Source organism: Canis lupus, chromosome 20 (genome assembly GCF_011100685.1).
Source record: "Canis lupus familiaris isolate Mischka breed German Shepherd chromosome 20, alternate assembly UU_Cfam_GSD_1.0, whole genome shotgun sequence".
NCBI lineage: Eukaryota > Metazoa > Chordata > Mammalia > Carnivora > Canidae > Canis > Canis lupus.
Window position 1 is genome coordinate 52,657,978 of NC_049241.1, and position 14,580 is coordinate 52,672,557.

Sequence of the window (14,580 nt, forward strand, 5' to 3'; positions counted from 1 at the left end):
TTTTGTGCGTTTCAGACTTTTCCTTGTGAAATCACTGTGGACTCCCAGTAAATTGCAGAAGTCACACAAACCCTTCACCCAGCTTCCCCCGTGGTTCCCTTCTGGGTGAGTATATAGGACAGCAAAACAGAAAATTGCATCGGACAGGGAGTGCATCCAGTCCTGTGACATTTGATCACCCGTGTAGACTCCCGTGACCACTGTCCCTGAGATCCAGGGCCTGTTCCAACGCCATGAAAATCATCCCCTGCACTTGGATCCACCACTCTTGACCCCAGCAGCCACTAATCTGTTTCCATCTCTGGAACTCTGTCATTTCAAGGGTGTGATAGAAGTGAAATAGTACAGTGTCCTTTTGAGTTTGGCTTTTTTTCTCTCGGATGGCACCCAGGAGGTCCATCTGGGTGGCTCAGCGGTTGAGTGTCTTGCCTTTGGCTCAGGGCATGATCCCAGGATCCTGGGATCGAGTCCCTCATCGGGCTCCTTGCAAGGAGCCTGCTTCTCCCTCTGCCTATGTCTCTGCCTCTCTCTCCGTGTCTCTCATGAATAAATAAATAAAATATTTTTTAAAAGAGGGGGTGCTTTTGTGGCCGAGCAGGATTCTGTGGTCTGCACAGACCACAGTCCGCCTGGCCATTGGCCCCTCAGGACATCTGGGTTGTTGTTTCCGGTTTGGGGCTCCTCCTGAATAAAGCTGCCACAGACGGTCACACATACAGGTTTCTGTGTGTCTGGCCATATGCTTTGTGTTCCTCTGAAATAAATACCCAGGGGTGCAGTTACTGTGTTTTCTCTACAAATTGCCCCACCAACCAGGCTGGTGGCACTAATTTTCCATTCCCGATGGCAGCGTGTGAGTGACCTGGCTTCTCCACACCCCGCCGGTTTTAGAGCTGTCACTCTTTCTTGTCTTCGCCCATCTCATGGTGGTTTTATTTGCATTTCTCTCGTGGCTCATGAGCAGAGTGCCTTCTCATGCGCCTTTTTGACCATCTGTATATTTTCTTTGTGGGAAATGCATCTTCATCTCTTTTGCTAATTTTCTAAATGGGTTGTGTTTTTACGATAGAGCTTTGAGAACTTGTTACATATTCTACATGCTAATCCTTTGTCACATAGGCGGCTTGCAGATACCCCCTCTACCCCCACCGTCCTCATAAGGAGCAAAAGTTTCCAATTATGATGAAGTCAATTCAGAGTTGTGGGGCTTTTTTTTTTTTTTTTTTGTCCTTTGTGGATCAGACTTTCAGTGTCTTATCAAAGAACTCTTCATGAACCAAGCCCCAGTTCCTGAAGATTGTATCCTTTATTACCTGTGAAACATTTTTTAATGTTACATGTTTCATTTCAGTCTGGTCCACTTTAAGCTCATGTTTGAGAAAAGTGAAGGTTCAGGTTGCGGTTCATTTTTATTCTTAGACATGTAGGCGTTCTTGTCCTTTCTATATATATATTTTTTTTTAAGATTTTATTTATTTATTCATGAGAGACACACAGAGAGAGGCAGAGACACAGGCAGAGGGAGAAGCAGGCTCCCTGCCGGGAGCCCAATGTGGGACTCCATCCCAGGACTCCAGGATCATGCCCTGAGCTGAAGGCAGACGCTCAACTGCTGAGCCACCCAGGTGCCCTGTCTTTTCTATTTTTAACTTCCAGAACTATCCATAGAATAGTAATACAGAATATTTTGCAGTGACATAATTGACAGGTGTATCACTCGACAGCATAACTCACGTGTCCCTCACCACCCTGCCTGGTATTCGTGCAAAAAATACATAAATGCTGTGAACATGATTCTTTTTTGCTGTATGGAAGGGATTTTTTTGAACCCAGATCTTAGGATCACTCACTATTAAACATTATTTCTCCATTTACGAAACCATTTATACAAGCAGTTAATTAACTGTGGATGGCAGCATTATGGATTATTTCTACTTTTATGCTTTTTTGTGATTTTTAAGTTTTCTACACATATAGTCAAGAAGATAAGCACTTTTTTTTTAATGGTGTTTGCTAGGTTTGACGTAATTTGGTAATAGAAGGCTTGTGAATGATTTTTATTGGGTAATAGGTTTAGGAAGAGAATTCTTTATAGCTCACACTTAACTTCTAAGCCCCAAGATGCTCCCCCCCCCCCCCCCACACACACACACCCTGCTGCCCTTGTCCCCTGAGGCACAGGGTTAAGGTTTTTTTGTTGTGTTTTGTTTCTTTGTCTTCTGTGGTTTTATTCTTCTTTTTACCATCTTGGCTTGTGTAACGCCAAAATGAAGCAGGGCAGAGAAATCGATGAGTTGTCTTGGCATCGATTTAGTCTATTCTCAGGTGGCTGAAAAGCCAGGAACTGTGAACTGAAGACTTCATTTTGTCTCAGATTTTCTTAATTGTCTCTCGAACACTCGCCTGAAGCGCGTGCTTGCTAGAACTCTCCAGAGACAGGTGGCAATCTCAGCCTGAAAGGAAAGTCTTCACTGAGACAAAGAATAGGGGCAGGGACAGGGACACAGGACCTCAGTAAATATGAGAAAAGTAGCAATTATTTTGAAGCCAAGCTTTTGAAACTGCTGCGCAGCTGGGGAAGGCTGTTCCCGCCTAAAGCTGCCACTTGGCTGGCCCCTTTGTGTGGCCCTTTGCAGAAAATTGGGAGGAGACTTCTGTGCCAGGGCCCAGCTGCCTTCAAAAGATGTTCCCAGTTGCTTCCCCATCGAGCAGCTGGAGGAATCTGCCATTGAGAATATAAAATCTTGCCAGAAAGTCGCTATTGTTAGAAATAAGCATGCTTCTAGATTATAAAGGACAATTGAAAACCAATTAAGGTGGTCGCTGGGTATGTCACATTGGGCTTCCTCGATAAATGACTTTCAGGGGGTTTGTAACTATGAAGTCTTGTTAATGAACTTTCCTTGTGAGCCCTTAGGCTTCCTACCAGAACTAATGGATTGTGTGCTTGTGTATCAGGGAAAAGTCTGTGGCCTGCAGGACCTACAAGAGGCCAGGGTCCTGCTGGGAGTAAAACTATCCTGGAAGTTAGCCCCTCTGCACCTGAACTTCACAGTGTGGGGTCCAATGTTCATGTCAAGTATGGGAATACCTCGTTGTATTGCACTTTGCAGATACAGCGTTTTTTAACAAATTGAAGAGTTGTGGCAAGCCTTCATCAAACAAGTCTGTCCAACCCATTTTTCCTCCCTTTGTGTCTCTCACATGTTGATAATTCTCACACTACCTTAAGCTTTTTCATTATTCCATTTGTCATGGTGATCTGTGATCATGACTCTGAAAGCTCTGGTGATGGTTAGCTTTTTTTTAACAATATAGTGTGTGGGGTTTTTTTTGTTTGTTTAAGATTGATGTTTAGGGATCCCTGGGTGGCGCAGCGGTTTAGCGCCTGCCTTTGGCCCAGGGCGCGATCCTGGAGACACGGGATCGAATCCCACGTCGGGCTCCCGGTGCATGGAGCCTGCTTCTCCCTCTGCCTATGTCTGTGCCTCTCTCTCTCTCTATGTGACTATCAAAAATTAAATAAATAAATAAATAAATAAATAAATAAATAAATAAATAAATAAATAAATAAAACATTTAAAAAAATAAGATTGATGTTTAGAGAGAGCGCCCCAGGTGCATAAGATTGATTGATTGATGTTCTGAGAGAGTGCCCCAGGTGTGTGTGAGGGGCAGAGGGAGAGAGAGAGAGAGAAGAATCCCAAGTGGATTCCATCCTGAGCATGGAGCCCTACACGGGACTTGATCCCACAACCTGGAGATCATGACCTGAGCCAAAATCAAGGGTCTGATGCTTAACCAACTGAGCCACCCAGGTGCCCTGACAATAAAGTGTTTTGTTTTGTTTTGTTTTTAAAGATTTATTTATTTATTTATTCATGAGAGACAGAGAGAGAGAGAGAGAGAGGCAGAGACATAGGGGCAGAGGGAGAAGCAGGCTCCTTGTAGGGAGCCCAATGGGGGACTCGATCCCAGGACTGCAGAATCATGACCCAAGCTAAAGGCAGACGCTCCACCACTGAGCCACCCAGGTGCCCTGACAAAACAGGTTTTAAAGAATAATCAAGAGAACATGCTGCTGTCTGTGTTGCTGAGAACAGCCTGTGTTTTTTCCCTCTGGGCAAAGAACTTTTTCCATTTTTCTCTGCTTGCTTCTTATTTTTGTCCCTACCCCTTGCCTGGGTCCCATCGTAGAAATGGCTCTGTGGCATACAGTCTCTGCAGCAGGCCCGGTGCACGCCAATCGATGCCCCTCGCAGCAGTGTGCAGACAGTGCTAATTAGGCTCTGAAGCAGCTTTCATGGCCACGCAGACAGTGCTAGGCAGCCGTGTGCCGAGCTCCACGCCATGGCCCGGATCCCAGCACCCCACCACTGCCCATCTGTCCCGCCACGGCTGTCTGGTCTCGGCAAGCCTGATAACAGGATGGATGCATGTTCCTGTCTCTCTCAGAGCCCAGGGCAGAAGGACAAACTCACGCTGTGTTCTGCAGAAAAATGGCTCTATCTCAAGGAGTTTATTGGTTTGTTTGATAGTTTTACGGAGATGCAACTCACATACCATATGATTCCCCCATTTAAGTGTACAATTCATTGGCTTTTGGTAGAGCTGCAGTCACCACAATCAACATTAGAACCCCCAAGAGAAACCTTATACCCATTAGCAGTCACCCTTCATTCTCCCCCAAGTCCTGCACAACTGTTAATCTATCTACCTTCTATCTCTGTGCATTTGCTGGTTCTGCACATTTCCTAGAGACGGACTCCTACAACATAAGATCTTTTTGTGTCTGACCTCCTTCACTCGGTGTATTTTCCAGATCCATCCACATTCTATCATGAATCAGTGCTCCATTCCTTTTACTGCTGAATAATATTCCACTGTATGAATGGACCACGTTGTGTTTATCCCTCCATCAGTTGATGGACACTGGGGTCATTTCCACTTTGGGCTGTTGTGAATGATGCTACTGTGAACATTTATGTACAAATATTTGTGTGGCTATACCTTATCGCTTCACTTGGGCATATACCCAGAAGTGGAATGACTGGAGTGTAGGGTAAGCTCTGTGTTTAGCTATTTGAAGAACCACCAGTTTTTCAAAGTGCTACACCACTGTGCATTTCCACCAGCAGTCCCACAATTTCCACGTGTCTAGATGTAAGAAAACTGCTGCCAAGGGATGTTTGAGGGTCTCCAGGATTTGTTCTAGCCGGTATGGTAAGCCATGCAGGTATGGAAATGACTGCCAGGAGAAAAGTTTGTACTGACAGTCCCCCTACGTCACCCCTTACAGTCACGGAGGGCCACAGGGAGCTGCCCCAGGGTCAGTCAGGAGCCAGAGGGCATGAAGGGAAAGCGTGGGCAAGAACCTTTACTGTGGTTTCTTTTTTTTTTCTTTTAAGATTTATTTATTTATTTATGATAGAGGGGGAGGGGCAGAGACAGGAGGAGGGAGAAGAAGGCTCCATGCCAGGAGCCCAACGTGGGACTCGATCCCGGGACCCAGGATCACGCCCTGGGCCAAAGGCAAGCACCAAACCGCTGAGCCACCCAGGGATCCCCTTTACTGTGGTTTCTATGGGGAAGAGTGGGTAGGGCAGAGTAAACAGGTTTAGGACTGACTAGTTTGAAAAATTTCAGCAGGCTCTGGGGCTTAGGGGTGGTCTCTAGTGGTCTGGTGCCTGCCCCTGGGGGTGATCAGGGCAGGACAGTGGTCCTGAATGCGAGAGCCCCACAGAGGAGGGGTTCAGAGTGTGGGCTCTGGATTGGTGGGTTTGTGTATGAAAAGTGTTCTTGCAGGGTGCCTCGGTGGTTCAGTTGGTTAAGTGTCTGCCTTCCCAAAGTCCTGGGATCAAGTCCCATGTTGGGCTCCCTGCTCTGCAGGGAGTCTGCTTCTCCTTCTGCCCCTACCCCTGCCCCTACCCCCACCCCTGCTCTTGCTCTTGCTCTCAAATAAATAAGTAAATAAAATTAATAAAAAAAAAAAAGGGTGCTCTTACAAGCGAATCGTGGACTAGCTCTAGGAATCCACTGGCCCTGAGAAGGGCAACAAGTCCCCAGATGTCAGATCATCGAAAATACAGACTAAGAAGAAACATGGTTGAAAACGGCTGGTCTGTGGCAGAGTCACCAGCTTGTGTCCTGATCGGGCAGTTATTTCCGTGGCTGCACATATTACAGAAAGATTCGATTAGTGATTGTCCAACCCGTCTTTTAAAAGTCTCAAGTAAAAAAAATAAAAAAAAATAAAAAAAAAAAATAAAAGTCTCAAGTATGGGATCCCTGGGTGGCGCAGCGGTTTGGCGCCTGCCTTTGGCCCAGGGCGCGATCCTGGAGACCCGGGATCGAATCCCACGTCGGGCTCCCGGTGCATGGAGCCTGCTTCTCCTTCTGCCTATGTCTCTGCCTCTCTCTCTCTCTCTCTGTGTGTGACTATCATAAATAAATAAAAATTTAAAAAAATAAAATAAAAAATAAAAGTCTCAAGTAGTGGGGTACCTGGGTGGCTCATTGTTTGAGCATCTGCCTTCAGTTCAGGGTGTGATCCTGGGGTCCTGGGATCAAGTCCCGCATTGGGCTCCCCACAGGGAGCCTGCTTCTCCCTCTGCCTGTGTCTGCCTCTCTCTCTTTTTCTCTCATGAATAAATAAATTAAATCTTTAAAAATAAAAATAAAAGTCTCAAATAGTTTGAGAGGGGCAGTGGTAGTTAGACCCTCCAGGGGAAAAGTGATTTATCCCCGTTGGGCCATATTGCTGCCAATATACAGCATTATGTTTTCCTGTAATAAGTCCCCGCAACTCGGATACTTTTTAGGCATAGGTATGTAATATAAGTCATAAAGAAATACAAAGAGTATCCGTGTTCCAAAGAAATACCGTATGCATTTGAGTAAACAAGGGTGTTCTAAAACATCACAATAATTTCTCATCCGACAACTTTCTTGTATGCCGGCAGTTTTCCCTTATTCACAGATTCCGTATTTGAAGGCTTACCTACTTGCTATAATTTATTTGTAACCCCCAAAGCCATGCCTGTAGGGCCTTCACAGTTGTGTGCAGGCATGTACAGTGAAAAATATGAGTCACCTAACATGTGTGTTGCAGGCTGAGATAGAACAAGGTGACCCCCTGCCTTCCAACTTGTACTGTAAACAAGTGTCCTTTTTGCAGTGTGGTTAATGCCATGCTCTTTCATTTTTATGCTCTCTGTTGCTGATGTGGCTGCTTCCCATGGCCCCCAAGCATTGTGCTGAAGTACTGTCTGGCTTTACTAAGTGCAAGAAGGCTGTGATGCCTCGGATGGAGAAAATCCATGTGTTAGATAGGCTCCATTCAGGCATGAATTGTAGTCCTAGTGACCGTGAGCTCAGCGGTAATAAATCAATAGTATATATTAAATAAGGTGTCTTTCAAGAAAAACACGCATAAAACATGGTTACGTATTGATGGGTTGATGGAAGTGTAGGCAGACACTCCCAGGAGCCCAACTTTGCATCTCCCCTGTGAGCAGTGATTCAGTACCACTTCTTCAGTGCCCACTGTAACTTTATAGAACATCGGTACAGTGACAGGGCACCTGAATGGTTCAATGGTTGAGCATCTGCCTTTGGCTCAGGTCATGATCCCGGGGTCCTGGGATCGAGTTCTGCATCGGGCTCCCCAGAGGGAGCCTGCTTCTTCCTCTGCCTGTGTCTCTCATGAATGAATAAATAAAATATTTAAAATTTTAAAAAGAACCCATTGGTATAGTGAATAATGAGAATCAGTTGCAACATTTTGTTTTGACATCATTTAAGATTCACAAGAAGTTGCAAAAATAGCACAGAGGGTCCCAGATACACTTGGTGGAGCATCCCTCAGTGATGATAAACTAACCAATAACCAATGGTAATCCCCGGTCAAAGCTAGGACACTGACATTGGTAGAATATTGTTAACTCAGGGACAAACCCTGTTTGGGTTTTGCCAGTTGTTAATTGCATTCTCTAGTGGGGAGAAGGGAGTATATAGTTCTATTAAAAAAATTTTCTGGGGGAAAAAAAAAAATTTTTCTGGGGATGCCTGGGTGGCTCAGCGGTTTGGCACCTGCCTTCGGCCCAGGGTGTAATCCTGGAGTCCCACATTGGGCTTCCTGCATGGAGCCTGCTTCTCCTCTGTCTGTGTCTCTGCCTCTCTCTCTCTCTGTCTCTCATGAATAATTAATTAATTAATTAATTAATTAATTTTTTCTTAAGATTTTTATTTATTTGAGAGAGAGGAAGCACACGAGCTGGGGGGAGGGGCAGAGGGACAAGCAGACTCTCTGAAGAGCAGTGAGCCCAAGGCAGAGCTCGATCCCAGGACCCTGAGATCATGACCTGAGCTGAGGTCAGATGCTTAACCGACTAAGCCACCCCAGCGCCCCTGGTTCCATGAAATGCTATCCTCAGTATATATAAATCTGAGTAGCCAACACCAGTCAAGATGCAGAACTGTTCCCAAAGAAACAATGTTTTCTTTTTTTCAGAGTACAGTCCAGTGGCATTAGGTGTATTCGCATCAGTGTACCACCATCCCCACCATCCGTCTCTAGAACTTTCCATCTCCCCAGATGGAGACTGTCCCAGAAAACTCTGACACTCCCACCTGCTCCCTGGTCCTTGGTTCCCACCATCTACTCTCTGTACCTGTGGATGGGACTCCTAGGGGGAGGGACCTCATCTAAGTGGATATGTACAGTATTTGTCCTTTTGTGTCTGGGTTATTTTGCTTAGCACAATATCCTCAAGGTTTGTCCACGTGGTAGCAGGCGTCAGGATTTCCTTCTTTTGTATAGCTGAATAAGATGCCATAAAACAATGATTTCTTGCCCTGTTTCATGGCAGGCATTGTCCTCCATTCTACTGGCGGAACACAAAATGATCAGAATAAGTAAATTACGGCATATATTAGAGGGGAGCCAGCTTACCATTCATTCATTCTTTTTTTTTTTTTTTAAGATTTTACTTATTTATTCATGAGAGACACCGAGAGAGAGGCAGAGACACAGGCAGAGGGAGAAGCGGGATCCATGCAGGGAGCCCAACGTGGGACTCGATTCTTGGTCTCTAGGATCATTCTCTGGGCTGAAGGCGGAGCTAAACCGCTGCTATCATTCATTCTTTCTGCTGAAATTCTGTCCCTTGTGCCCCCCTTCGAGTGCAGTGGCACCTGGTGTCCCTTAATCGTGACCCTTAGACATGAGTACCTCAAAGTATCTTCTCAAGGATCAAGGGAAGATTTAAGACACCATAGATTTAGTGTGCCCTATCATTTATTAAAATTCTTTGGGAATGGTGATTCCCAAGGGATGTTGATGGTGGCATTTTCTCCTGTGGACTATGTGATTAAAGCAGAACCCGTCGGACTTCAGGCAAGATCTTGGGTCATAGGAAACAGTCTGTCAGCCAGGTGAAGGATTCATTTTAGAGGTTGTTTCATATTTGTACATTCAGGTCATAATTGCCTAGGTGGGGTTTAAAGTGGTGTAGAAATGGCAGGAAATGCCTACCCTGGACCATGGAAGCCTCAACTTATGACTTTTACCTTTATGAATGGGTGTTCATCCATGAATGATACCCTCATCACCTTTGTCTCTGTGATCATAGTAATTGTTAGCCACTTACTGATGCCAGGACCTTTGAAGTCACTGACCAGGTATCACCATCGCCACATCACATGGAGCCATGTTAATGAATGGCTGTGGATATGTGCTCTGTGTGGCATATGGTGTCACACTGCTTAGTGGTTAAGTCTCAGTTGATAAGCTTTGTTCATTACTCCTTGACCAGAAATTTCCTTTCTGACACATACCCACCTGCACATTTGCGATCACCCTGAATTTCCCACTTAAATTTTTTTTAGGGGATCCCTGGGTGGCTTAGCGGTTTAGCACCTGCCTTCAGCCCAGGGCGTGGTCCTGGAGTCCCAGGATCAAGTCCCACGTCAGGCTCCCTGCATGGAGCCTGCTTTTCCAAACTCTGCTTGTGCTGTCTCTACCTCCCTCCCTCCCTCTCTCTCTCTCTCTCTCTAACAGATAAATAAAGTCTTCAAAAAATTTTTTTAAGATTTTATTTATTTATTTGAGAGAGCAAACAGAGGGAGAGGGAGAAGCAGACTCCCCACTGAGCAGGGAGCCCAATTCAGGGCTTGTTACCAGGACCCTGGGATCAAGACCAGAGCTGAAGGCAGATACTTAACCTGAGCCACCCAGGCACCGCCTGAATTTCCACCTAAATTCAAACTCTCAGAATATTGAATCCCACTCCTCAGAAAAGCCCTTGAGATAAGTACATTTTCCTCTACTGCTGGTCACTAACCCACCCCAGGGGTCATGGTCTGCATGCCACTACTTTACCTGTGTGACAGAAACCCATGGGTGGGTGCATTGGGGACCCAGGAGCCAGGGGGGAAAGACTAGTGGACAGATTTCTTCCTAATGCTGAAATCCTTGCCTGGCATAGCGCTTTTGACCCCAAGAATGAATGAGCCCAGGAGCCCATCTCAGCCAGACTCGATTTGTCAAATTGGAGAGGGTGATAGTTTGACTCTTCTGAGTTCCATCTTTCCTGTCAGTGGGAAAGGTGATCAGAGAGTACACGCTATCCGGTTCCTACCTTAATGAGCAGAGGAGTATCAAGAACCCTTTGGAGCCCCCGTTGTATGCTAGGCTGGTTTACAATCCTTGTATAAGAAAGGATCGGGGTGGGGGCGGGGGGATCCCTGGGTGGCGCAGCAGTTTAGCGCCTGCCTTTGGCCCAGGGTGCGATCCTGGAGACCCGGGATCGAATCCCATGTCGGGCTCCCGGTGCATGGAGCCTGCTTCTCCCTCTGCCTATGTCTCTGCCTCTCTCTCTCTCTGACTATCAAAAATAAATTAAAAAAAAATTAAAAAAAAAAAAGAAAGGATCGGGGGACACCTGGGTGGCTCAGCGGTTGGGTGCCTCCCTTAGGCCCGGGACGTCATCCTGCAGTCCCAGGATCAAGTCCCACATCCGGCTCCCTGCATGGAGCCTGCTTCTCCCTCTGCCTGTGTCTCTACCTCTCTGTGTGTGTGTGTCTCATGAATAAATAAATAAAATCTTTAAAAAGAAAAAGAAAGAAAGAAAGAAAGAAAGAAAGAAAGAAAGAAAGAAGAAAGAAAGAAAGAAAGAAAGAGAGAGAGAGGGGGAGGGAGGGAGAGAGGGAGAGAGGGAGGGAGGAAGGAAGGATCATCACCTCTTGTTTACTGTGGAGCTCAAATTTTGTTAGGGTACTTATGATCAGGGGCTTGCATGGCTTCACACCATGCCCTGGGGTCTCTAGGTCCCAGAGTCATCCTGATATCTGACCTCAGGTTCATTATAGCCACGTGGGGCCGCCTCGGTGGCTCAGTTAGTTAGACATCTGCCTTCAGCGCAGGTCGTGGTCTTGGGGTCCCAGGATCGAGCCCCACATCAGGCTCCGTGCTCAGTGGGGAGTCTGCTTCTCCCTCTCCCTCTGCCCCTGTCTTGTTCTCTCTCCTTCTCTCCCTAATAAAGAAAAAAAAATCTATATATTAAAAAAAAGTCAAAAAAAATAAAAAAATAAAAAAATAAATAAATAAAAAGTCATGCATGTGTGTGATGTCGGCACGAGCCGCACCAAGCGCAGAGCTCCCTATTTAGTGATCTTAGATTATTTACAGTGATTCTAAACTACTCTCTGCTTTTTTACCCCCTGCCAAGGTGGGAGGGGTGTCGGGATTTTTTTGCCGTTATTTTACCAAAGGAGAAGATACTGTGCGATTTCCAACTAAATGGTCACAGTGGGGACCAATTTCCTGCCCTCCAGACCCGCTGTCTCAGCCAATACAGTAGGAGAAGACGCAGCTTTACATTTCTAGAAGGATCACATGGAGGTATAAAAACAGCACAGCCCGGCCTCGCACGGCGCTGGGTCTCGGAGCCCCGACCGTGAACATGGGGAACACGCATTCCAAAAGCAGTGACAGAGACAGCGCGCTCCACGGCCGCCCCGAGCTGTCTTTCTACAGCTCTTTTCCTCGGAAATGGAGCGAGAATGTCTTTCTAGATAACGAGCTGCTGACCACCAAGATTCTCTCCGTGCTGCGGCCGCAGTCGGAACGGGGCTTCCGGCCGGGCCACCTCCGCTACCCTGCCCACTTTCTCAGCACCAACTCTGTGTTTGCCTCTGTCGCAGCGTCCCTAAAGGAGCACCCGAGGGCCACCCTCGTGTCCGATGGCAGCTCTGCCCTGTCCAGGAATGTCGGCATGACGGTCTCACAGAAGGGGGGGCCACAGCCAGCACCCAGCCCGGTGGGAACGGGGACACAGCTTGGGTAAGTGGGGGTCCCGTCCCTGTGCCAGGTGCCAGTGAAGGGAGGGAGGGAGGCAGGGCACCAGGATGCGGCGTTCCACCGGGAGGGACCCCCGCGGATGGGCTCCCCGAAAGGAGACCCTCGGGTCCGTGTGGATCTGCACGTTGGCCCCCCAGCCACGCGGTGAAATTCCTATTAACACTTGCTTTGGAGATTCAGTCCTCTTGTTGATGGAAACCCCATGTGTTCTGAGTGTACATGGCCATTCGGAGCCAGTTTGTTTCATGTTCTCGAAGGGCCCTTGGACAGGGTTCCTGTGCGTGCTCGAGATGATGCTAGAAGTCCCGCTGAAGTGGCCATGGAGGTAGCATCCGTTATTTATGGCTTAACCTCTGTCCTCCGAGGACTCGGAGGTTGTTCCCTTAATCCCTTGCACGGCAGGATTCAGGTAGAAAACCCAATGCTAACAAATGTCATTGTGGTGATACTCCTATGGGTTGGTGGGGAAAGGAGCTGATTATCTTTGTCCACTAAGAAGGGGTGCCCCTTCCACCCTCGACGGAGTGTGGCTATGTCCACCTAACTCTTGCTAGAAAGAATTCCAGGGGCCCCGGGGGCTTTGGTGGCCATTAAAGGAAGAAAAGCATTTAACACCCCCCTTAGAATGCACCTGGTCATTGGACTGAAGTTCATTATGCTGCAGGAAGTCTTGATGTGATATGAACAGATCATCTCCTAATTTTTTAAAAAGGATTTTATTTATTTATTTATTTATTTATTCATGAGAGACACAGAGGGAGAGAGAGAGGCAGAGACACAGGCAGAGAGGGGGAGAAGCAGGTTCCATGCAGGGAGCCTGACATGGGACTCGATTCTGGGTCTCCAGGATCACCCTGGGTTGAAGGCAGCACTAAACCATTGAGCCACCTGGGCTGCCCTCATCTCCTAATTTTTATAGATGATCTGTGACAGAGTTTATATTGAAATCCAGAAAGTTCTCAGATAGATTTGCCTTCATGTGTGCACGTGCGCACGTGTGTTTAACTCCATTTTTTAGAATAATTGTTTTTATGATTTTTGTTTAGACCAGTCACAGGAGAAATGGATGAAGCCGACTCTGTGTTTTTAAAATTTAAGCAGGCAGCCGATGACTCTCTCTCACTTACATCTTCGAATGCCGAGCCCATTTTTGTAGAAGGTACAATCTCAATTCTTTCACGGACGTCATGCCATGTCCACCCACATTGGGAAGGGCTGGGATCCATATCAGTGTGTCCTTGGGATGCAGGCTGGGGGGGCAGCCCAGAGCCAACAAGGCCCCGGCCCCCCAAGCAGCAGCCTCTTACTCTTCCCTCAGACCCCTGCACAGCCTCGCTAAGGAGTGAGATCGAGTCAGACGCCCGTGAGTTTGAGGCGGAGTCCTGGAGCCTTTCCGTGGATGCAGCGTACGCAAAGAAACAAAAGAGAGAGGTGGTCAAGAGGCAGGATGTGCTCTATGGTGAGAAGTTCTGTGCTGTCACACTGACCTTCCACTTAACTTCTTTTCCTCCTTTGTTTTGATGGCTGACACCTAGGAGTCCTCCCCTCTGGGACACTGTGGCCCACACCACCTGCTCTCCCAGGGCAGCCCTGCCTTCCTAGTCAGGGAAAAGATGACCCGGGAGGGCTTTGTGAGTACCATCCCTGAGGATGAAAGTGGCCAAATGCCCAGTCCCGACTCATCCTGACCCTGCTGGTGACTCTTGAGAGACAAGACCTACCCGGGCCCATCCCCACCATCCCTGGTGACCACAGACAGGCTGGGGTGGCTATGACTGGGGGTTTGGGAGGTATGTGACATTGCACTGGCTCCAGGGTGGACACCCCTTCCTGCTGGTTGTTGGGAAACCTGGTTGTGGCCATTGCTTTTGGAACAGAACCCCATCCCAAGGCCAGGTGTCATGTTGGATGCCCCACGTAGGTCCCCCCTAGGCCTCTGGACCCCCCTATAAGCAGGATGATGAAGGCCCCAGACACCCGCACTAGAATCTGAGGCCTTTCTCTCCCTAAAGCCTGACTTGTTCTCATGATTCTCCCTCCATGGGAATCATCCCCAAGACTCACAGTGTTGTGTCACCCAAGGAGGTATTCTCTGTCCCTTACTGGTGTTCCGTGAGGAGGTTCTGGCATAGGTGTGTCTTCGCTTTCCGCCATGTGCAGTTGGTTGGTGACAGTGGTGTCCACTGGCCCCCATGTCCCTCCACACTCCACACCCTCAC

The 14,580-nt window shown here is 47.5% G+C and overlaps 1 protein-coding gene across 5 annotated transcripts in view; it reads left to right on the forward strand.

Annotated features, from left to right (window-relative positions):
* Window positions 1-14,580, forward strand: part of ARHGEF18 (Rho/Rac guanine nucleotide exchange factor 18) — an 85,934-nt gene that overhangs the window by 53,247 nt on the left and 18,107 nt on the right. For 4 of the 5 annotated variants that reach the window (XM_038567395.1, XM_038567394.1, XM_038567396.1 and 1 more), the window contains 3 exons: window positions 12,205-12,343; window positions 13,408-13,520; window positions 13,680-13,820. In XM_038567395.1, coding sequence (XP_038423323.1) covers window positions 12,205-12,343; window positions 13,408-13,520; window positions 13,680-13,820 — 393 coding nt within the window. Of the gene's footprint in view, window positions 1-82; window positions 106-12,204; window positions 12,344-13,407; window positions 13,521-13,679; window positions 13,821-14,580 lie in introns of those variants that run through there. The other variant, XM_038567398.1, reaches the window with a different exon arrangement.